At 35.2% G+C, this 24,145-nt stretch overlaps 1 protein-coding gene across 1 annotated transcript; it reads right to left on the bottom strand.

The window, feature by feature from the left end:
* Window positions 1-5,809: 5,809 nt before the first annotated feature.
* Window positions 5,810-24,126, bottom strand: LOC110462769. The gene is made up of 10 exons (XM_021516920.1): window positions 24,023-24,126; window positions 21,869-22,042; window positions 19,823-19,912; window positions 19,139-19,465; window positions 18,050-18,138; window positions 16,872-17,042; window positions 13,309-13,528; window positions 11,437-11,607; window positions 9,877-9,980; window positions 5,810-8,889 (listed from the first exon to the last, which is right to left on the bottom strand). Exons 2-10 carry the CDS (start codon window positions 22,035-22,037, stop codon window positions 8,782-8,784), a joined length of 1,449 nt encoding a protein of 482 aa, XP_021372595.1. The 5' UTR covers window positions 22,038-22,042; window positions 24,023-24,126; the 3' UTR covers window positions 5,810-8,781.
* Window positions 24,127-24,145: the final 19 nt, after the last annotated feature.

Genomic DNA, 24,145 nt, shown 5'->3' with positions numbered 1-24,145 from the left:
GACTGGCTCTACACGTAAATATATACGTTGTGTAGGAGGACTGCCTCTACACGTAAATATAAACGTTGTGTAGGACTGGCTCTACACATAAATATATACGTTGTGTAGGACTGTGTCTACACGTAAATATATACGTTGTGTAGGACTCGCTCTACACGTAAATATAAACATTGTGTATGACTGGCTCTACACGTAAATATATACGTTGTGTAGGACTGACTCTACACGTAAATATATACGTTGTGTATGACTGTCTCTGCATCTTTTAATACAAAACATTTTGTGAAATTTAGAACACAAATCGCCCAACCTCATCACCGATGTGTCGAAGAATTATGTAATTAAAACATCTGACAACAATATAAGAATAAGAAAATATGCATAAGTTTATGAAAAAACGCTTATTAGCAATCATTGATTTCTGTGGTTTCTCATTAAGAGGTAGATGGGAAGGAAATATAAAGATTTATACTTACATTTGGCGTTCGTTTCTTTGATGGTCGTATATATACAGCTAATGGACTATGTGTGTATATCTAGGGGCACAATAAGACAGGCTGAAATGTCTGATATGTTATATACAAAAGAATCCCCAAACACAGGTCTGGCGGGCTGAACGGTATTATTATTACCAGCTACCAAAGTAAATATAAACTTAAATAGCATACCTAGGGTGTTTAAAAAGTAAACAATTACCTAAACTAGTGTGCATAATACAACTGGTTTTCATACATAAGGAACCTCATTTCAATTTTTAGAAAACGCAACAGTTAAAAAACATCGATCATGTTTGTTTTGAAAGACATCCTTTGTTGTCAAACAAACTGTTCAAATCACAACCACGCGCCAACAATACCTTACTCTCATGAATGGCTTAAAAAGTAAATATAGAAACAAATCATATCTGTTGGTAAAGAAGAGTACGGTACCGCCCATCGCCATATAGTAGCATACGTATATAGGTCTCCTAGCTCAAATTGGGAAAAAAGGCGATTTTGTCCACTATTGACGGCTTATTTTGAACTATTCGCCTTACTCAAGATTTATATTATTAAATACTTTTAGAAATATTAATCATTATCAATATACATCAAGCGAATCGATTATCATGTGTATAACTAACACACGAAATTCACCAAATAGGTTATATATGGCTAGTATAGCTTCATTGAATATCATGTATACAATGTAAACGTTCAAAATAATTACATATTTATCACACAACTCACAGAAAATATAAAGCATAAATATATGCAATCACGTTGAATAGATAAATGGGCAATGAGGAAGCTGGTTTTCTTGTTGTCTAGTGCAATACATTTATCGGCCTTTCAGTGATATATATATTCAAATACTGCATGAATATGTCAACGGTATCCCCTCATGGACAATGACAGATGGAAGTCGCTGAAATACATTTATAAAGATGTATAATTACTAATAGAATATGGTTTTCCTCATTTACGGCATATTTGAGACATTTCTCCATTTGTATACGTTCAATCCAACGGTATCTTTGCAATTTTATAAAGATATGCAAATATATCGGTTTGAACTATATCTGTTATGCCCTTTAGCAAAGGAGTTTAAATGTTTTCAATGAGATTCACCAGTTTGGAAATGTGTAATATCAAAGTTTTACCTTATACACTAACAATGTAGCTATAAACGTGTGAAAAAACGACAGACATAATAATAATTATAAAATATACAATTTCGTTACATCGTTGTACAATACAAATCGCCCACTCAGTCATAGCTTGACAAAGGGACCAGTCGGTCTTGAAAGGTTGCGACACGTGTAATATGTACATTTTTTAATTTGTGTATGAGTAAATCTTTGACATGAGTTAATATGTTCTTTGTTCAGAATTTGTAAGCGAGACGGTTCATTTGTGCGCTAGGAAGGCCTCCATAAAACTCCAAGCGAGATTCATTATCTCAAAACACAATTAGGCTTGTACGGTGGAACTTAACTTTATCAACGTACATGTCTGAATACAAGTGTCAGTGTTAAGACACAATTCTTCTTAACGCTTCAGTGAATATAACACAGACTCGTGAAAGACTTTCTAAACAATGTCAGCATTAACAAAAGTTAAAATAACGTAGTTTATAACGATAGCACAGTGTTAAACAAAGACTCGCGTGGGTTCTGATTTTTGGATAATAATGCAGGTTTAAAACTCGATCGTGGTATGAACATCAATTCATTTTGTCACATTAGTGTCAGGAATCACATGCATGATGTTTATTGTTTGACCTTTCTATTATATGCATCCTTCGGAGTATTCCTCCTCTGCAAAAATGCAGTTTCTCAATCGCCTTATCCTTGACGTAAAAGCTGCACAGTAGCCGCCTAACCTGGCAAGACACTGGAATATTGCACTACCAAGAGCGCTCCTAGAGGCATACCGTTTTCTTTGGAAAAGGAAACAGAAAGAAGTCACAAGGATTTAGATCTGGTGCATAGGGTAGGTGGTCAATCTGTACTACTGTACCATTTTTACAACATTGCTTTTGTTGGATGACGCATTGTCTTGAATAAGCTGGGTGCCATTCAACCCTTTACTTGGACGCCTTTTCGTGTAGAGTATTTTGATAGGCTTCAGTACACTTTGCAGTGAGTGTGTCCCGTTCTTGCACGGTATCTGAACATTGGAATACCCATTGGAATTGGAAAAAATAGCAAACAGAACTTTCTTGTCGCTTTTTATACGTCTTGCAATCACTTGCCTTTCTTGATTTCTCGACAACCATTGCCTGTTATTAATGCGCCTCTGGGGTTCAAAGAAATAGACCCAGTTTTCATCCCCTGTAAGAAACTCGGGTAGCTTTCTTGAGTCGCAATTACAATTCCTTCTTAATAGATCTTTGGAACACTTCAAACGTTTGGCCTGTTGTTCAAATTTTCGCAACGTTTATGCTGCAACAACTGGCTGCCTTGCCGTGTTTCCTCTTTGGTATCAACTTTAACATCTTGATTATGTTCACCCACCTTAAGACTGTAGAGGCGCTTTTTATGCTGAACAACTATGTATGTATCTGTTTTGCCGTTGTCTGTAAAGAACACCGTGCTTCAATATAGGAGCGTATTTCAGATTTAATCTCAGCCTTCATTTTAGCGTTGAAAAGTAGTAACTGGTCACGAGTGCATACATTAAACAATGAATTACCTGTTCAATATTCTTGTCGGATAATGTCCAATTGTTCTTTACATTCTTTTGCAGTCTCACAATGCGCTAAACTATATTATTGCCCGTTTTACAGGAGCTGTGTAGTGACAGAATGTATCGAATGGCCCTCGTAATAAACAGGAATGATTCGGAATATATCGTGTGTTATTGGAAAGAAGATGAGGACCGACTTAAACTAATAGCATTGTCAATATTTTAAATTGAACTATATAAGTGTGTATATTGTCAAATTTTACACTTTGCTATATTAGCATGTATGTATATTACACTGTTACTGTGCTTTCACAATACTAGTATGCATTATTTACATCCAGTTTATAAATTTAAGTTCAAATGTCACCTGTCTGTGACTACTTAGGTGCTGCTCTGCTTTTGTACCTTAATTGGTTATTTGTTCTGTTAAATTGCCTCTTTGATATTTGCTTGTCATTTCTAACCTTGCTTTGAAATTACCGGCATGTTATTTATCCTTGTTGTTTCTTATTTGTATCCATGTTTGTCGCAAGAATAGCACTACAGTGCTAACGTTTATTGTTTTGAATATGCGACGTTAAATAAAAAATCTTGTATCATATCTAAAGGTTAAAGATTAGGTACCATCCGCAGAGAATGCAAATCTTGTTTTTTGTTAATACAGGAAGAGAGATGAAAGCTATTTACTGATGGGAAACTCTAATCACATATGATTGACGTCTCGGGAAATAAAATGACGGACCTGGTGAGTATATGGTGTTATACAAGATACACGTATCCGGTCACCAATGTAAGTTTTTAAATTATGTTTTATTTTTTCATTCATACATGGTGGAGTTGTAAAAATTGTCTTCTAACTGACAAACTATTTCCCTGTCTGTAAACCTAAAAATGTGAACCCCGTTTGAAGTGTAATATAACCAAATTTGATTTCAAAGTGACAAGATATCTTAATGAGAAAGCATGCAAAGTTAACACATTGACAATAAGAGACGGTCCTAGATTCGTTGACACAAAACGTCAACTTTTGGATATAGGAATACTTTTATTATAATTTCGAGATGGTTTGTTAATTTTAGCGGCACGAATTGCTATTAATATAATATTAACAATCATATTCATGAATTTAATAATAAAATGTAATACTTTCTTGTCTTTTTTAATTGTGCACGGATTAGTAACAAGGATAATAAATTCCTATTACTTCGTGGTAAACATGTGTTACTGCAATCGTTCATTTTCTTCTCCAGTATCCTTCTATCCAATACATTTGCTCTTCGTTTTCCAACGGTCTAGACCTGTATGTTCTAAACTAACTTAAGTCATATTCGTTCAGGTGTTCTAGAGATGAAACTTCGAAACAAGACGGCCCCGTGGCATATACTCACTTAACCCTTCAAGTAAAGATTGGCCAAAAAACAACAACACATTTCTTATCATCATTTCAAATTCTTTTATTATTGTCCACCCAACAGTACAAATTATGAATCAAAGACCCAGGTGATGTGTGATGGTCTTTGATGATACAAAAAGCAGTTGTACACGAAACACCTTGGCCCGTATACGGTACACGAAACACCTTGGCCCGTACACGGTACACGAAACACCTTGGCCCGTATACGGTACACGAAACACATTGGCCCGTATACGGTACACGAAACACCTTGGCCCGTATACGGTACACGAAACACCTTGGCTCGTATACGTATTCATGAAACTGTTCTCATGCTTAAGCATGGATTCTGTGCTCAAACCCGATTTCTTGTAACTCACCTAAAAAATGTAAAACAATAAAAAGTCAAAAGTAAACACTGAAAACAGTATTGGACTTAAAGTATCTTTAAATCTTTTCCAAATCATTTCTGTCTCCAACATCTCAAACATTTGCTAAAAAAAGAAAATTGATGTACTTTATTAACTCTTGTCATGCTCTATTGTTCGAAATTACACCGACAAGCAATGCTGAGGTGTGTAGGACTACACAACGTATGTAAGAAATTGTCAATTTACCTGTGAAGACAGATATTTGTATTTACCTGTACAGATTTCTTAGAATTTTTATATTACCTGTTCAGACAAGTATTTGTATGGTGCAACATTGTGTGTCAACAAGTTTATCTGTGAAATCATTGAAAAAATAAGATTGTTTTTATTAGTTCGTAACTGAAACAAGAAATTCGATTCGAATACAAAACCAATGCTTGAGTATGAGAACGGTTTCATGAATATGGGGCCTGTTTGTTATATTTATATGTATCCATAGATGTTGTTATCAATACAACGGGAGATCGACATGAAGTGTTTACTGCAACCATGGAAACAAGAAAAGGGACAGGTTAAAATTATCTTGTGTAAGAGGGACCCTTTTTCTTTTATATGACATTATGTCGGTTTAGTTAAGATAATATGCTGATGACAGATTCAACAGATGTAAGATTAAATATTTACATTTGCTCTGCATGCTTCCATTGCAAAGCATTGAGAAGGCAAATGTTGTTACGAGACTATAGCAACATTTGCTATTGTAACGTCATCAATCTCTGTTGTGACGTCATCACTTTCACTGTCGTCAAAGACTTAATTTGCTGTTCAAATAACTATTCGAAATAACTAAATAAAGCGTAGTCACTTTATCAAACTGTAAACATAAATAATGAATATTTTAGCAAATATTGGTATGGTCCTATAGCACACATTTCTATTGCTGACAAACTTTAAACTTACATAAAACCTAGCCGGGCTTTATTAGGTTTTGTCATCAATAGCAATGTGTGTTATAGGACCATAACAACATTTGCTAAAATATTCATTGCTTAATTAAAGTTCAACATATCTTACATTATCAGATGTAAGTATAACGCAAATGAAAGTAAGTAAATGTTTAAATTCATTTAAGAGAACAGAAATTAACTGGACTTAAAACATGGCACTTTTTTTAAACCTGCACATCACACTAATATTTCAATCATTAAAAGCATGATTGGCGTCTCATGACTAAACATCAAGTCTATGTTCAAGAAGTATTGCTTCTAAATCAGCAAAAACTATTTTATATACATATTAAATACGAAGATAGGTGGGTATGGTACCTTTTGCTTTTGTTTGGTTTTTTAAACATATATATATATATATGGAGTACCTGACTTCCCTAGCATTAGTTAAACTGTTTGACCTATGTATGTCATAAGTTTCTTTCCTGGAATACAAGAACAAAAATGAGCACAAAGATACCGATAATGCTGCTTTAAATGAACAACTCTGGTCCAACTGTTTTGAACGTATACACATAATAACTTTGTGAAGCAGTTCTTTGATCCAAAAAAATATGCTGTTCATACGACAAATTAGCATTTTACATCAGGTAAAAAGACATATTTTGATATATAGGGTAGTATATGTTGACGTCTGCGAAAAAGAGCTTAAAATGCAGACGTAAAAAGTTCGGTCTTTAAATCATTCTTTAATTTAACTAGAGTTTTTGATATTAAGATGTAAAATATATCTACATTTCATGAAATTATATCAACGATTAGTTGAAAGTATATATTCTTTTTTTGTTTTGTAACAGAGCTTTTTTAACCCATAAAATATACAGCAATAACCTCCATGGTGAGAGAGCTTAAAGGATCAATAGACATATACTTACATCTCTACTGAACTTGAACTCGATATAATTATTATTCAGTTCGTAGTCCATCAAAATACCCCATAAACCTCAACAAAACATAATTCAATCCTTAAATAACTACTTTTTGACTGAAATACGATTTTTGATTATTTACCATTTTTTTTTGCTTTTATATATATATTTAATCACCATGGGATCAGGTACATATAACGGTATGATATTTTTTCCGTTTGACTTTTAAACTCACGTATATAAATGACCTTTAGTGGGCTTTTCCTTCTCCGTCTTATTCATTGGCAAAAAGGAAACCGGTCAGTTGTTTTAGGTAATATGTCTTTTCCATAAATCCGATATGCGAGTATATGTAGTCGTTAACTTTTTTCTTGCCCGATTGCATCAAGGGATGTAACATCTTGTGGAAAGTGATAAAAAGTTTACAATCTATTTTTCTCGATTTCAACGTCTCGCGAAAGTTAGACATTAAAGAAAAATACCCGATATACAATATCTGTAAAATATAGGACATGGTATTAATGAATAAACAAGATATCAATATGCGCATTAAAAGGTTACATGTATGATGTATTCCCAAAATTTAAGGTAAGTTCAGATTATGCAATTCTGTACAAGAATAGGTTAGAATAAATTGTTTTTATGATTTATAAAATATAGCAAGATTAATATTTTATCCAGGTGTGGACAATTAATAATTCGTTCCAATAGGTCATAACAATCAGTTCAATGGTTTTTCAGTTACTAAGTGAAAAAAACATGCTTTTGAAGCAAAAATAAATGTAAAACTAGGGTGAGATTAATTTTTAGAAAAAAACCCTCCTCACATGGCCTTCACTTTCATACAAAAACACACACTGAAATGGGTGACACATTAACAAAACGAAGAAGGAAAAAGGTTTTTATAACAAAGAACCGTATATATAGACGGAAATTTATATATTTATATAATAAAACAGATAATGATATACAACCTATTTTACATTCATGTTTTCTTAATTAACAAAAATATATGGTATAGTCTTCTTGATTCACTTACTTCGTAGTGCAAATTATCTGGGGGGCAGTTTTATTATTTTAGATTTATTCATTTGTGCACTATTATGGGTTCTACCAAAGTGTTTTGATTAGTCCAAATTTTGACAATCAAAACTTGCTGCTATAAATAAAAGATGTCATTTGTTTGTTTGGTGTGTTTTGTAATTGCATGTTATACATGCCGTGAAAATGGCATTCACTGGAGGATTGACAAACTAGCATACAATATGTGTCTGTGTCAAAATACGAACAAACCTTTGTTTTTGCATTGTTCAAACAGCATGAATATTATCATGTCTGTGTACATGATTTTTTACTGTTAATTCTCGGGCACATCTGATGAATTCAAGTTTGGTTATTCATTATTTTGTTGCCTTAAAATTAGAACACAACAAATGATGACATAATACACAAGAATATTCTCCATCAGTTTGAAGTTTATCAATTCATTCCAGTAGTTAAAACATCAATAATAAAACAAAAACATGTTTGATGTGTATATTTATACAGAATGAAATTTCCCTAAAAACATGTGACCATTAATTGATATAATTGAATATTGTTGACTGTTTCATTCATGAAAGTCATAATTCATGCATAACAGTCTGGTCATATTGTGAAAAAATAATAATAAAATGGTTAAATAACCAAACACAGCTTAATAAAGAGTTACTTAATTCACTGGTTGCATCTCAAATAGGTATGTCTTTGCCAGGAATATTTTAATTGCTAGCACCCCTGGAAGTTCCCAAGGATTGTGGATATACTAGTACTCCCCCAAATTCTCAAGGATGGGGGATATATACACTTGGGAGGAAATTTCATCCTAAACAAATGGTATTCCCCTCACTGTAAAAAATATAACCTTGTACGAGGAAAATTTATCCACATCATGAACTGTATTTAATCTCCAACCAAAGGCTCCAATGCACTTCATTCATTCACATGGAAATATAGGTCCTTTTTCAATGTGTCAGTTGTCTGTTGGGGCATCCGAAATCTGATGGTTTTGGTTCGAGCGTCTTCCATTAGTCGCTCAACCTGCAATAAAAGTTACATAGATATTATCTTTCTGAAAAACATGCCAATACCAGCCCTGATATACTGTAATGATATGATGGCTACTGTATATGAAATTTTAATTTTGGCATGTGTTTGTGATCCAGTTTGGAAGTAACAGTTACAAAAAGGTTGGTTGTTTAAGATTTTGTACATGATACATGCACTGATAATTTCCTTTTTAAAAGAACTCCAGACTACCCAATAATTTCCTGTCTCTCCTCTTTGAAATATAACATATTAGATGACATTATTTTTCTTCCACATTTCACAGACCTTGCATTAATTACCGTTTCTGATAAGGAAATGATAAATCTCTCTTTACCAATTAGGTGAAAGGCAGCTAAAACTTGCTAATAATCTGAAAATGTCATCATTGCATCATCACTTTATCAATTTCGTTACACATTTTAAGTGCCCGCCATGCATGATCGTGAGAAGCACTGGGTTCACCGTTACAAGTTCGGTTGACGATTGAAAGGTGTGGGAGTAAAAAATTCAATCATCCTGGGTAAAGTATGCAGAGAAATATAGACCCTCAGGATGAGATTTCTGAAGTTTAGTACTTCGCAAATCCTTGTGATAAAATTCATAAATCTTATTCTCAGGTGAGATTTCTCTGTCAACATCACACCGGAGTGATAGATTCTATAAATCTTAACCCTTTCATCCCTATGTTACTTTAGTAGACTCTTCTATGCATTGATCTCCCTATGTTACTTTAGTAGACTCTACTATGCATTGATCTGGTAAAGTCCATTATTGTCTACAGTGGTGAAAGGGTTAAAGTTCCCAGAGACAACATTTTTGCAGTTGGTATTTGTAATAGATTACTATATAATGACCTTGGCCCTCATTTCACAGAGGATGTATTTGGACATGGAGGACAGACAAATCTGTATATAAAGTAACTTTACCCTCACAGAAACAATCCTAGAACATGGCGCAATGAATGACTTAATGAATTACCTTGACCATCATTTCACTGAGACTGTCCCTGTACATGTAGGTACAGAACACTTTCACCAATGCCTGGAGCATTAAGGAACCCTTGTAGGTGGGATTTCCTTCACCTGCAAATTTTTAAGAAAACATTTTGTTTTAATACTGATTTTCAGTGACAAACTCTGTACAATGGTACATCATAATAATAATAACACAATGGATATCCACCACTAAAACTCCCTATATACACTAGGGCCTGTATACTTATGGATATCCTGGTACTAATTGATAGATTTTCTGATACATGACCTAAAGGTCCTCTTTATCATATCAGACTCAACTATATAGGCTGTAATTCCGATTGAAGCTTAACTCTAATACCCCTGAAATTTCATAATGAAATTTTCCAACCTTTGAATTGGAGGAGTTCAAATGTGTCTTCAGGGGTGAATGAGTTAAAAGTAGCAAGTGTCTATCTAGCTAGTCTTTTAATCTGTTGATTGTTTTAGCAGTCCCCAGGGACTCCAGAAGATTGTTTCCAAATATACACTACTCAGAGTGTGAAGGAATGTTTTTCCTGACTGAAGGACTTGATTGTAAATATGGTTGCCTCTTCCGCCTCAATAATTATATTACACAGTTTGCGCTACCCTTATAGATCCTTAACTGAACCCAATACACAGGTACAGGTAAAGAGATATATTTTTAGTGGTCAAAACTTGAAAAATTGGTGCTAGATTAAACCATTTAGCTTTTGTAAAATTCTATAGATTATGAGTTTGTTTGTGTCATATGTCAAAAATGCTTGGAACTAGTATAATTCTTCATATGAACTTATTTATTTAGCTGTTATTTACAACTCCCAGACTATAAAGTCTTTTATAACTATTTAATGAGCCTTTGTGTTCAGTATTCAATAAATAGAAAAATACAGCTAAACGAATCAAAGCTTCCCAAAACTTTTAATAAGTTGAAAAAATAATTTTCTTTTCAACAATCGCTCTTGGGGGTTAGAGACACAACGTTTCTTTTATGTCGAAAGTCCATTATTTGTAATGGTATATGCTTATAGCTTATAAATGAATTCCTAAGGAGCATGGACAACAAGAGAGACATCCAACTTAAATTATTATAAAATAAGCCTATAACACAGATTTCATTTGATACTCGATCGCCTATGTACAACTATTAACTCATTCACCCCTGAAATTTCATTATGAACTATTCCAACCTTTGAATTGGAGGAGTTCAAATGTGTCTTCAGGGGTGAATGAGTTGACTGAATATGAAAATGGAATTGATTCCCATCACTAATTTGTGGTTCATAAATATGTACCATATTTATCGGCAATAAGCCCATGCTTGGTAATAAGCCCACCAATATTTATTGCAGTTAGGAAGAATGCCAACAAAAGCTTTTTCATTGTCCTGTAATAAGCCCACCCCTACTTTCAGTCAGAGATTGTGTTTTGGCCCCCTGGGCTTATTGCAGGATAAATGCAGTAAACAAAATATTTGGAAACCAACTTCAAATGTTTTACAGATGACAGTCTTGAATCCCTGAAAGATAGTTGTTGTACTTACCCAGTGTTCCCGCCATGTATATGTAAAAGTCATCCATGTTGTTTGATGGACAAGAATCTGTACTGTCTACTCCTTGTGCTGTCCAAGGTCTATCTACCCCCGTGGTGACAGGCATCTTTAATGCATTACTAGAGGGTACATTACCAAGCTTCGGCACACTTTCCTGGAAGTCTGAAACAAAATTATAACTTTGTAACAGCATGTCTGATTGGATGTTACTGGTCACTTGTTTGGGTAATAAAACATCACGTGGCCCTCAGGCACTCAATTTTCCCCCCGATCATTTTTTCCATTATTCGGAGCCCTTCTAGAAAATTTGGCAAAGAGCCACCACAACGAAGTTCCGAATAATGGAAGCAGATGACAACAATGGCGCGTCAACCTGATCATCTCTACTATTGTTTTACTGTTTTTAATTGATTTTTGTGGCATAATAAAACATTTGTTGCCTTTGCAGTATATAATCAGTATTCTTAGTTTTTCCTCAATTTTAATCATGTTTCACAAGGGCGAATCATTTTGTAATAAACTCGATGACAGTCCAGAAAACCTTCGCGCTAGAGCATCTAACCTTCACCTTTAACTCATTCATCCCTGACGACACACTTAAACTCTTCCAATTCAAAAGTTAGAATAGTTCATTATGAAATTTCAGGGCCGAATGAGTTAAATCATGGCCATCTATAGGAGACACCACACTGTTACAGTTAGATAATCTTCAGTGAATTTTTTCAAGTGGCTCAACATTTCATCTCTTACTGTTTGGGTGTGATTCGTATGCTTTGGTTTGGTTTGGTTTTATTTTGTTTAACGTCCTATCAACAGCTAAGGTCATTTAAGGATGGCCTCCCCTGTGTGTAAGATGCATGTGTGTAGTGTGTATGCGTGTGTATTTTGGGAGGCTGCGATATGTTCGTGTTTGTCTCCTTGTGATAGCGCGGAACTGATGCCAACATTATAGTGCCAGGGCGAACCAGTCGTCCCAATCCCAGTTTGCTGAGTGTTAAGCAGGAGTAGAAACTACCATTTTTAAAGACTTTGGTATGTCTCGGCCATGGGACAGAACCCAAAGCCTTCCTCACAGGGGCGAACGCTCAACAAATGGCCAAAAGTAAAGCATTGTCAAGGGAGACATTAGGAAGAAGAAAGTTATTTAGAAAGGAGAGAAGAGATAAGGTCACAAATGTAGTCGCCTCTTACGATCATGCAATTGGGGGCAGCAGGTACAATTCTTACGCCCTACCTGCAGGGTCCGTATGCAAGCAGCTAATGATACTTGCAACTCGCATAAATCATGGGACAAAGCCAAAAGTCAAATGTAGACATTGAAAATAGTACGCTGCTTCCAGTTTCTCCTAAATTTGTTAACATCACATAAAGATAATGTGATGGATTAATGATTTATTAGCAGAAAAAGAAAATGGACTTGAGCACAAAATCTGAGTTTGAGCATGAGACAGATTTCATAAATCAGGCCCAGGATTAAAATTTGAGATCATCTTAGCTTGAAAAAGCTCATAATCAGAAACTGATCAACTTTTAATGACCCAATCCAGTATATTGCTTAACTTGCAGTACCAGGTATGTCTTTTAATTAGTTTATCAATCAAGATATGTCTGATTATCTCCCTTACCATCTCTATCACAATCTAAATACCAAAAGACCATGAAGTTGTCTCCCCTTTTAATGGCAATACCATGCCTCTTACAATATGGGGATGTCTCCCTTACCTTGCCTCACAACATCAATAAAGACTATATGGGGCTGTCTCCCTTACCATGCCTAACACCATCAATAAACACCATATAGGGTTGTCTCCCTTACCATGCCTCACAACATCATTAAACATTATATGGGGTTGTCTCCCTTACCATGCTTCACACCATCAATAAACACCAGCTTGGGAACCCCCTTCAGTGCATCCTCTTCTTTCAGACGACCTGTGATTTCGTCCAGTGGAATTGTGTCCCCTTTGCTCCCAGACAGGGTTTTTGTTTTCGGATCACAGTGAGTCAGGATGAAGACAATATAACAACTGTACTTTGTTTTCGCCAGAACCGCTTTTTCTTTCTCCAACTTCTCACGCATTTGCTAAAAAACAAAATTGATGTAATTTATTAACTCTTGTCGTACTGTATTATCTGAAAATACACAGACATGCAGTGCTGAAAATACACAGACACACAGTGCTGAAAATACACAGACACGCAGTGCTGAAAATACAGACATGCAGTGCTGAAAATACACAGACATTCAGTGCTGAAAATACACAGACACACAGTGCTGACAATACACAGACATGCAGTGCTGAAAATACACAGACAAACAGTACTGAAGGTACACAGACACACAGTGCTGAAAATACACAGACACGCAGTGCTGAAAATACATAGACACGCAGTGCTGAAAATACAGAAATGCAGTGCTGAAAATACACAGACATTCAGTGCTGAAAATACACAGACACACAGTGCTGAAAATACACAGACACGCAGTGCTGAAAATACAGACATGCAGAGCTGAAAATACACAGACATGCAGTGCTGAAAATACAGACACGAAGTGCTGAAAATACACAGACATGCAGTGCTGAAAATACACAGACAAACAGTGCTGAAGGAACACAGACACACAGTGCTGAAAATACATAGACATGCAGTGCTGAAAATACACAGACATGCAGTGCCGAAAATACACAGACATGCAGTGCTGAAAATACACAGACACACAGTGCTAAAAATACACAGACACGCAGTGCTAAAAATACAGACACGCAGTGCTGAAAATACACAGACATTCAGTGCTGAAAATACACAGACACGCAGTGCTGAAAATACACAGACACGCAGTGCTGAAAATACACACACATGCAGTGCTGAAAATACACAGACACACAGTGCTAAAAATCCACAGACATGCAGTGCTGAAAATACAGACACGCAGTGCTGAAAATACACAGACATTCAGTGCTGAAAATACACAGACACACAGTGCTGACAATACACAGACATGCAGTGCTGAAAATACACAGACACACAGTTCTGAAAATACACAGACATGCAGTTCTGAAAATACAGACACGAAGTGCTGAAAATACACAGACATGCAGTGCTGAAAATACACAGACAAACAGTGCTGAAGGTACACAGACACACAGTGCTGAAAATACATAGACATGCAGCGCTGAAAAAAAACAGACATTCAGTGCTGAAAATACACAGACATGCAGTGCTGAAAATACATAGACATTCAGTGCTGAAAATACATAGACGTGCAGTGCTGAAAATACACAGTCATTCAGTGCTGAAAATACACAGCCATGCAGTGCTGAAAATACACATACATGCAGTGCTGAAAATACATAGTCATGCAGTGCTGAAAATACACAGCCATGCAGTGCTGAAAATACACAGACATGCCGTGCTGAAAATACACAGACATACAGTGCTGAAAATACACAGACAAGCAGTGCTGAAGGTACACAGACACCCAGTGCTGAAAATACATAGACACGCCGTGCTGAAAATACATAGACATTCAGTGCTGAAAATACACAGACATGCAGCGCTGAAAAAACACAGACATTCAGTGCTGAAAATACATAGACACGCAGTGCTGAAAGTACAGACATGCAGTGCTGAAAATACAAAGACACGCAGTGCTGAAAATACAGACACGCAGTGCTGAAAATACGTAGACATGCAGTGCTGAAAATACATAGTCATGCAGTGCTGAAAATACACAGCCATGCAGTGCTGAAAATACATAGTCATGCAGTGCTGAAAATACACGGACACACAGTGCTGAAAATACATAGACGTGCAGTGCTGAAAATACACAGTCATTCAGTGCTGAAAATACACAGCCATGCAGTGCTGAAAATACACATACATGCAGTGCTGAAAATACACATACATGCAGTGCTGAAAATACACAGTCATTCAGTGCTGAAAATACACAGCCATGCAGTGCTGAAAATACACGGACACACAGTGCTGAAAATACATAGACATGTAGAGATGAAAATACACAGACATGCCGTGCTGAAAATACACAGACATGAAGTGCTGAAAATACACAGACAAGCAGTGCTGAAAATACATAGACACGCAGGGATGAAAATACACAGACATGCAGCGCTGAAAATACACAGACACGCAGAGCTGAAAATACACGGACACGCAGGGCTGAAAATACATAGACATGCAGCGCTGAAAATACACAGACACGCAGAGCTGAAAATACACGGACACGCAGGGCTGAAAATACATAGACATGCAGCGCTGAAAATACACAGACACGCCGTGCTGAAAATACATAGACATTCAGTGCTGAAAATACACAGACACGCAGTGCTGAGAATACACAGACATGCAGTGCTAAAAATACACGGGCACACAGTGCTGAAAATACACAGACATCCAGTGCTGAAAATACACAGACAAGCAGTGCTGAAGGTACACAGACACCCAGTGCTGAAAATACATAGACACGCAGTGCTGATAATACACGGACACGCAGTGCTGAAAATACAGACACGCAGTGCTGAAAATACACGGACAAGCAGTGCTGAAAATACATAGACATTCAGTGCTGAAAATACATAGACACGCAGTGCAGAAAATACAGACATGCAGTGCTGAAAATACAAAGACACGCAGTGCTAAAAATACACGGACACGCAGTGCTGAAAATACACAGACACACACTACTGAAGTGTGTAGGATTCCACAATGATGTAAAAAAATCAAATTTCCTGTGAAGACAGATATTTGTATTTATCTGTACAGACTACTGTTTTTTTTTTTAAATTACCTGTTCAGACAAGTATTTGTATGGTGTCACATTGTATGTCAACAAGTTTATCTGTGCAGTTTGGTCTGTGTATGACATGACCTCGCATGTTCATTTTTTATCTGTACATCAGTGTATAACATGACATTTCATGAAATTTTACCTGTACAGATTGGTCTGTGTATGACATGACATTGTATATTATATTGTACCTGTACAGATTGGTCTGTGTATGACTTGACATTGTATATTATATTTTACCTGTACAGATTGGTCTGTGTATGACATCACATATTGTATGAAATTTTGCCTTGACAGACTTGACTTTATATGACATTACATCATATTTGCATATTTTACCTGTACATATTGGTATATGTCTGGCCTGACGTTGTATGAAATTTTACCTGTACAGATTTGTCTGTGTATGACATGACATCGTATGCTCATAGTTTATTTCTACAGATTTATTTATTTATTGTATGTCATATTTTCGTATTTTATGTGTATATATTGGACTAGTTGTAACATGACGTCATATGTTCATCTGTATATATTGGTTTATGTATCACATGACCTTGAATGAAATTTCACCTGTACAGATTGGACTATGTTTAATATGATTATGTTCATAGTTTACCTGTGCAGATTGATTTGTGTAGGAGCAGACATCATATTTAAGGTCCTTGAATAACAAAGACAAACATGTGGTATCAAAATCTCCCTGGATATCTGGTTCTGATGTGAACTTCTTGTTGTTAAATATGATTACTCTGCCTTTGGTATCACTGTGATAGGAATTAGCTGGATCCTGTAACAAAATTGTACACTGTTCGTTATTGCTTTTTCTTCAGTAAGTAACATCCTCAATAGCAAAATAGTCATTACTTTCTTGTAATCTTTACGCAGCAAATTTTCCAAATTTTCATTCCAAGTTTTGAATAATGATAATTTGAGTTTTTTTAACATCCTTTAAGTCACATTTAAGAATAAAAAGTTATTTGGCATTTAATATTCTATAAACATCAATAAAACATTTTCAATTCCTTTTTTTAAATGTTCTAATTTAAGGTTAAAATGAGGTGACAATTTTTAACTGCTGGAATAATGTAAGATTACAAAGTTAATGTTAAATTCTGACATCATTTTTGTGTTTTAATTTAAATTTATATAGCCTAAATACTTTATGCCTATTTTGCAATAAAATTATGCCAGCTTTTGCATTGACTGTATGTGACTCAAACAAATGTTTAGAGGCCTAGACGGTAGAGAATTCTCCTGTAGTTTCCCACTTGAGCAATGCTTTGGAATTGCAATAAAAACTACTATACCATTCTTGTCAACCTTTTAAAATTTCAATGGGAGAGTCTGCATGCCCTAAATTAAAACACAGATAAAGTGTGTGTATATACTCCCTAGAGACAAAATAACCCTTTAAAACTACATTTTGTCTGTTGATTTTCAGATAGCAACATTAGATCTCAAAATCAAAAAATAGTTAAGAAAATGTATAGGGTGAAAATACTAAATTTAAGTGTCCAAAATCAGGAGACTCTCTCCTAAACAGGGAGAAGTGGCAAGTATGCTATGCCCAAATCACTGCTAGATAGGTTTGCATAGTGTCCTGAAAATATTTCAATGAAAGACTGTTGAAAATAAATTGGGTTTTACATTATTTTTTAAATTCTCAAGGTGAAAGGGTACTAATAGATACTTTCCTAGAATTTGACCTAACCCCTCCCAACTCCCCCATCCCACTTTAATTTGAAATCCTCAGGATCTGTGCCTGTTTCAAACTTGGAAAGTAAGATGTCTTACCCGAGCCCTGCTGTCCACGTTGTCAGGGTTTGGACATCTCTTGACCTTGACCTGGTCCAACGTGTCACCTGACGTGGGAGGCCAGTAAACTACAGGAGTGAACATGACAAATTAAATACAGCTTTGTGATTTTTTTTCTCTCGAAAATACAGGTAAAAAATTCATTATGACCAATTTTGATTGCTTTATCCAGGAATATTTTCTAGTATCACAGCTACCATAAAAATATCAACAACTTGTTTTGCACTAATTTTACATAGCATTATAATGCCTAAGTTTTACTAATGTGATTCTTTTTAACAAGTTAGTGCAATCTTAAATATATCTCATGGATGTCTAATAAATTGTTATATCTTCATTCAATACCATTATATAAATATATATATATGCTTGACTTGAAACTCAGTGACATTTTGATTACCAATATTTGATTTGATTTGATTTGGCCAATATTAAGCGAAATCTATTGTGTTGACAAAAATTGTCCATTATTGTCTTAGGCCTAAAATAGGAATATATGCATTTCAGGTAACATGCTTGAAAACATATAGGGTAGGTCAGCTAGCCAATAATTTTATTTTAATCGTTAATTTTCCTATCTATGGATTATTATGATGCTTTATATCAAAATCTACAATGCATTTCCGCACATAACAATCAGGCTATTAACTTGTTGAAAATAGGGTCAGACTTCTAGAACAGGAAGAAAGTATATTTTTATGAGTGGCTTCGAGCTTTGCCTGGCTAATAAGATAATCTTAGATACAAATATGTGATGAAATTTCTATGGTCGACAGGAAAATCTAGATTCTAGAAAAATCAAAGATGGTCAGTTTAACAGTTATGCTACGGGGTGATTCACTTTCATGCATTAACTCAAATCTTGGAATAGGTCATTATGAAATTGCAGGGGTGAATGAGTTAATTTCTATGAAATCACAGGTTTGCAAGATTATGTAACAGTGTCCAAAATAGTGAATTCTTATTATTCTCTATCCAAGGGACTTTAATTCTGTCATGAGAAATCGGGGTGCATAGATATATATAATACATGAAGCTTTAAATCTGAGAGTAAGTATACGTAAATACCCTCGTCTTCGTCACTTGATTGGACTTGTCCATTCGAGAAGGAAAAGTTTGACTGTGCATGTTCTGGTCTGGGACTCATGCCAGAGGAGGACACATCTTCTTGATTTCCATTCCGCTGGAAAATGTCATCACTTGCCTGCGTGACAATGCCAGATATTTGATGTGGCACTTCAGACTCCATGTTGCCAGAGTCACGAGTCTTAACCTGGGTTCCATTAGTCAATTGATTGTTATCTGAGTTGGAGAGATTCCGTAGAACGGACGCAGTGCTGTAGCCACTCTTTGTAGATTCACTAAATGATGCCTTCGGTCTACGAATGTGTGTAGCTAATAAAAGAGGGAGACAAACATTTCTATCACTGGCCCTTGAAACATATGTGACTAATAATGAAGAAAAAATAATAATTGATAGGAACTTGAACAAATGGATGATTATAATGATAAAAGAATTTAGAAATACTTTTACCATATGATATGCTACATTGATGTCATATGATACACTCTGCATTAAGGCACATTAAATTTTGTAATAGCTCAGTTGGTTAGAGGTGTCTAACTATGGTCCAAATCCTACAGTTTGGAGGTCCAGGGTTGGAATCTCAGTTCGATNCACCCCCCCCCCCCCCCCCCCCCTCCCTGTTACATACACAAAGTGCACTGACAGTACTGTGTTTTTAGCCTCACCTCGTATGCTGAGTTTTAGCTCTGACAGATTTGAACATATCTCCCTCCAATCTTCTTCTGTCGCTATAGTTACCTCGTCTCCATCATCATCTGAGGACAGAATACAATACCAAAAAATATTTCAACATATATTATCATTTTTTTAGCTCTTGATATAGATATTTATATATGAATAAGGTACAATCTGCTTGTGCGACAACCTCTTTTTAGAGACTACATGTGTAAAAAGACAACTATCAACGTTCCTCATCTGTAGTAATTTTATTCTGATTGAACATGTATAAGAGATCACCAACATTAACAGACCAATTTTTGGACTTTCAGAGGATGGTCTCTTTAATGCAGGTTTGACTTTCTGTATTTCTGAGGGTTTAATTTTCTATACCATGCGCTTTTGTAAGAATGTAAACAAGGTGAACATTTCATCACAATAATTTATCCACATATTTCATTATCCTCTTTAATGACCATTATGAAGTAGTATTGTAGCAGGATTTTTTTTTTTATTTAAAGGCCTGCCCACCTCAATATTTTTGAGTTGAGCATCTTTCATTAGAAATATCAGCTCAAGGTATACAGCAGATAAGTCGACCGAACACCGACTTCGTCAGTGAAGTGTAGACTATAAACTCATCAACCAACCAACTATATAGCAGATACATGTAAGTTGACAGAACACCGACTTCGTCAGTCAAGTGTAGACTATAAACTCATCAACCAACCAACTATATAGCAGATACATGTAAGTTGACGGAACACCGACTTCGTCAGTCAAGTGTTGACTATAAACTCATCAACCAACCAACTATACAGCAGATACATGTAAGTCGACCGAACACCGACTTCGTCAGTGAAGTGTAGACTATAAACTCATTAACCAACCAACTATACAGCAGATACATGTAAGTTGACGGAACACCGACTTCGTCAGTCAAGTGTAGACTATAAACTCATCAACCAACCAACTATACAGCAGATACATGTAAGGCGACTAAAAGAACACCGACTTCGTCAGTCAAGTGTTGACTATAAACTCATCAACCAACCAACTATACAGCAGATACTCAAGGATGAAGGAACTTCTGAAATGTTATCATGCAAAGGAAATATCATCTTGCTACTTTCACTTAATATCATTCTGCTTAATGTCACATTTTAGTTAATATCACATTTACTCTGATTAATAACATTGTGACATTCAAAGGAGTACACTGTACCACCTGACCAACTATAAAAAATTCTGTCAAATGTGTCTTTAATACCTGTATTTGATTCTGGAAATTAGTTCCATTTATATTTTCATTTCTGTGTTGATATTTCAAATACAATGGAACAAAAATGTTGGGCTTTAAACATCAGTACTTCTACTGACATTTTGATAATTTTAACACTGTGAATGGGATTAATTATCAGCATATTACAATGTGGTACACCTGTACAGTTTTATGGTTCATTATAGAGGGGTTCAAATATAATGAAGCAATAGAAACTAGAAATTACTGTCCCTTATAGACAGGTACAATTTAGTGTTAATTGTTCCAATTAATCGAGAAGTTGCTTTACCTCAAACTATGATTAATTGATTATGATTGTCTATGATCAAACATGGCGTGACTATATATAAACATACAATTATAATCAGGAGCCAATGTAAAAACTAATATAAATAAGCAGTTATAATAATAAGTTTCACCCATTTTGATTAATGTTTCTCTATTCACTTTCATTTTATTTCATGATCAATCATTAATCAATCATCGATCATTTCAGAAATAGTGATGATTGATCATAGATTTTGGAGTGTACATATGTATTAAATATAAAAGGTGACCTGTATAGTGGGTGTAATTTTCAATGAAATTATAGAGAGAGAAAAAATTAAGACATGAAATACATGGGAAACACGTGCCAGGGCAAAAACAAGTGACAAGTGATTAGGAAATAATGGACATTAATTAACAGGAATTTGTATTGAGAACATACAGGATATTACTAGGAAAATGACTATATAGCTAGGTTGAGATGAGGAAGGTATATGTGACTTACCTTGATAGACTAAATCCAGACTGACCTCCTGGTCTGCCAGTAATGGAAACCATGTCTGTACGTCCCGTTTCACATCCTCTAACCTTAATGACGGATCGATACTTCGGCGATGAACTTCTTTCCATGTTGCTTTCACTTTGACCCAACGTCCTCTGCCGTGATCATCCATGATACCTTGATATTGAAGAAACATATTTAGTCGTATACAACAAGAGATTGATAACATGTGTAACAGGAGAGTTGTGTGCTTCCACTGGGGATTGAGCCTGTGATCCCAGACTTCCTAGTCGGACACTCTACCACTGAGTTTAAAGGAAATTCTCTCTAGCGTGAAGCTAGAAGGCAACCGTGATCATATGTACAATTAAAATCTACAACACATGTATACCGTTTTCAAACTAAATGATCCATCCTTATAAGTTTTCCCCTATCATTTTCTGGTTCAATTGTTCTATCCATTCACTGTGATTTACCAATTTTACTTATGTAACAGGAGCATAAAAATGTACAACAAGACTGAAATTAGAACCCAGATCCCCCTTAACTCTAGACAGATGCTCTACCCATCAAGGTACCTGGTCACCGACAATCGACCCAGTCAGGTTCTGCTACATTCCTCCCTCCTTATCTAAGTCATCGCCCCCAAACACACAACTATTTTCAACCCAAGTTCAAATATTCCCTTGTCAAGCATTCACCAACACTTGAAACTGGGGTTGGTCACAGGCACCAAATGTAACAGGAGTGGAAAGATGCACTGCCAAACTGGACTCTCATAACTCTAGACAGATGCTCTACCTGTTGAGCTACCTAAGCTTAAGTTTCAATAGTAGTCGAAGACTAATGGTATGACGTCGAACAAAAGACTAATAGACTAATAGTCTGAAATAACTGACCATCTCATTTTTAAAATCTTTGATGGGGCGGAGATAATCTTTGCTCCACTCCTACTGTACATACATGTGTAGCAATAATAACATTAAGATAAAGAGCCTCACCAGCAGATTAAAATGTCTCTGCAAATTAAATAACAGCAATAACTTTTAACCTTCAATTTTATTTCATTTTTTAATTCCAAGGAAACTATATACTGCACAGGTATATAAAGACTGGAATGATATTTACTTTGTACATGCCTGGATACATATGGTAGTTAACTAAGTCTTGTGTATATGAGTATAATACATGTACATGTAGCTTTGAGAAATCATTATGATCTAAATTTATTTTACATGTATGTAATGTGAGCTCTTTCAGTGAATTCTATGTTTTCATTTTATTTTTTGTCTTAATGTTTGATAGAAGGTACCTTTTATGAAAATGTATTTTTGAGTTCCATATATTATTCTGAGTGTTGACCAGAACATTTTAAAATAGATTGACATCATTGTTATGAAAACATTTTTGCTTTGAATGTGTTTAACAGGAGAGGAAATGTACAGCTATTAACAGGAATTTAAACCTTGGACCCCTTTAAATCTCGACAGACTGTCAATTAGCCGATTGAGCTTCCTGATTGGCAGCGATCGAACATTCCAGAATTTGCCAAATGTACTGAGCTACATATTAAAAACTGAATATATAGTATGTGTGTATATATACAATGTAATTAGCTTCTAAAAGAGCTTCATAGTCACAAACCGAGACAAATTAACAGACAATGATGTCAGAATGATGATAATTGTATATCTATGAAAGTGTCTTAAAATAAGATAAGAAAGAAGCGTCTTTTTCACCATTAAAAAACATATGTATAACTTATTTGGTACGCAGTTACAATATGTGACGCAGAAACAAATACGCTATTGTCTACACAAACAAGAACTTCAAGTACATTGTGATTGTTTATGATGTTACATGCAGGTTGTTTTATAATATACTGTCAGCTGAATATCCTATATAAAGTAACAGTTAAATGTAAATTTAAAACTCTACATAATCATTATTAGAGAAACTCGATATGTTTTTTTCGGAGTGTATTGGCAACCAGATGAATTTACTATATATAGACTTTGATTCTACGACTTTGCTTACGTAACGTTCTTCGCTTAAAAAAACTCAGATTTTCTTTATCTCTTCTATCATTTAGTCAATGTTTCATAATATAACAACCATATGTATTAAAGTGGTGGTCTGCTAATGATGACTACTTACTTTGTTACTTTATAAATAATAATTCCCTGTTTTTAAGTTAGTCATTTTCCTTCCTCTTCTGTGAAAATGAAAGTAGGAAATCAAGGGGAATACCCATTTCTTCTTCGGAATACTTGACATAAA

Source organism: Mizuhopecten yessoensis, unplaced genomic scaffold (genome assembly GCF_002113885.1).
Source record: "Mizuhopecten yessoensis strain PY_sf001 unplaced genomic scaffold, ASM211388v2 scaffold10829, whole genome shotgun sequence".
Taxonomy (NCBI): domain Eukaryota; kingdom Metazoa; phylum Mollusca; class Bivalvia; order Pectinida; family Pectinidae; genus Mizuhopecten; species Mizuhopecten yessoensis.
Note: the sequence above shows the minus strand (reverse complement) of the source record. Positions and strands in the feature narration are given on the sequence as shown.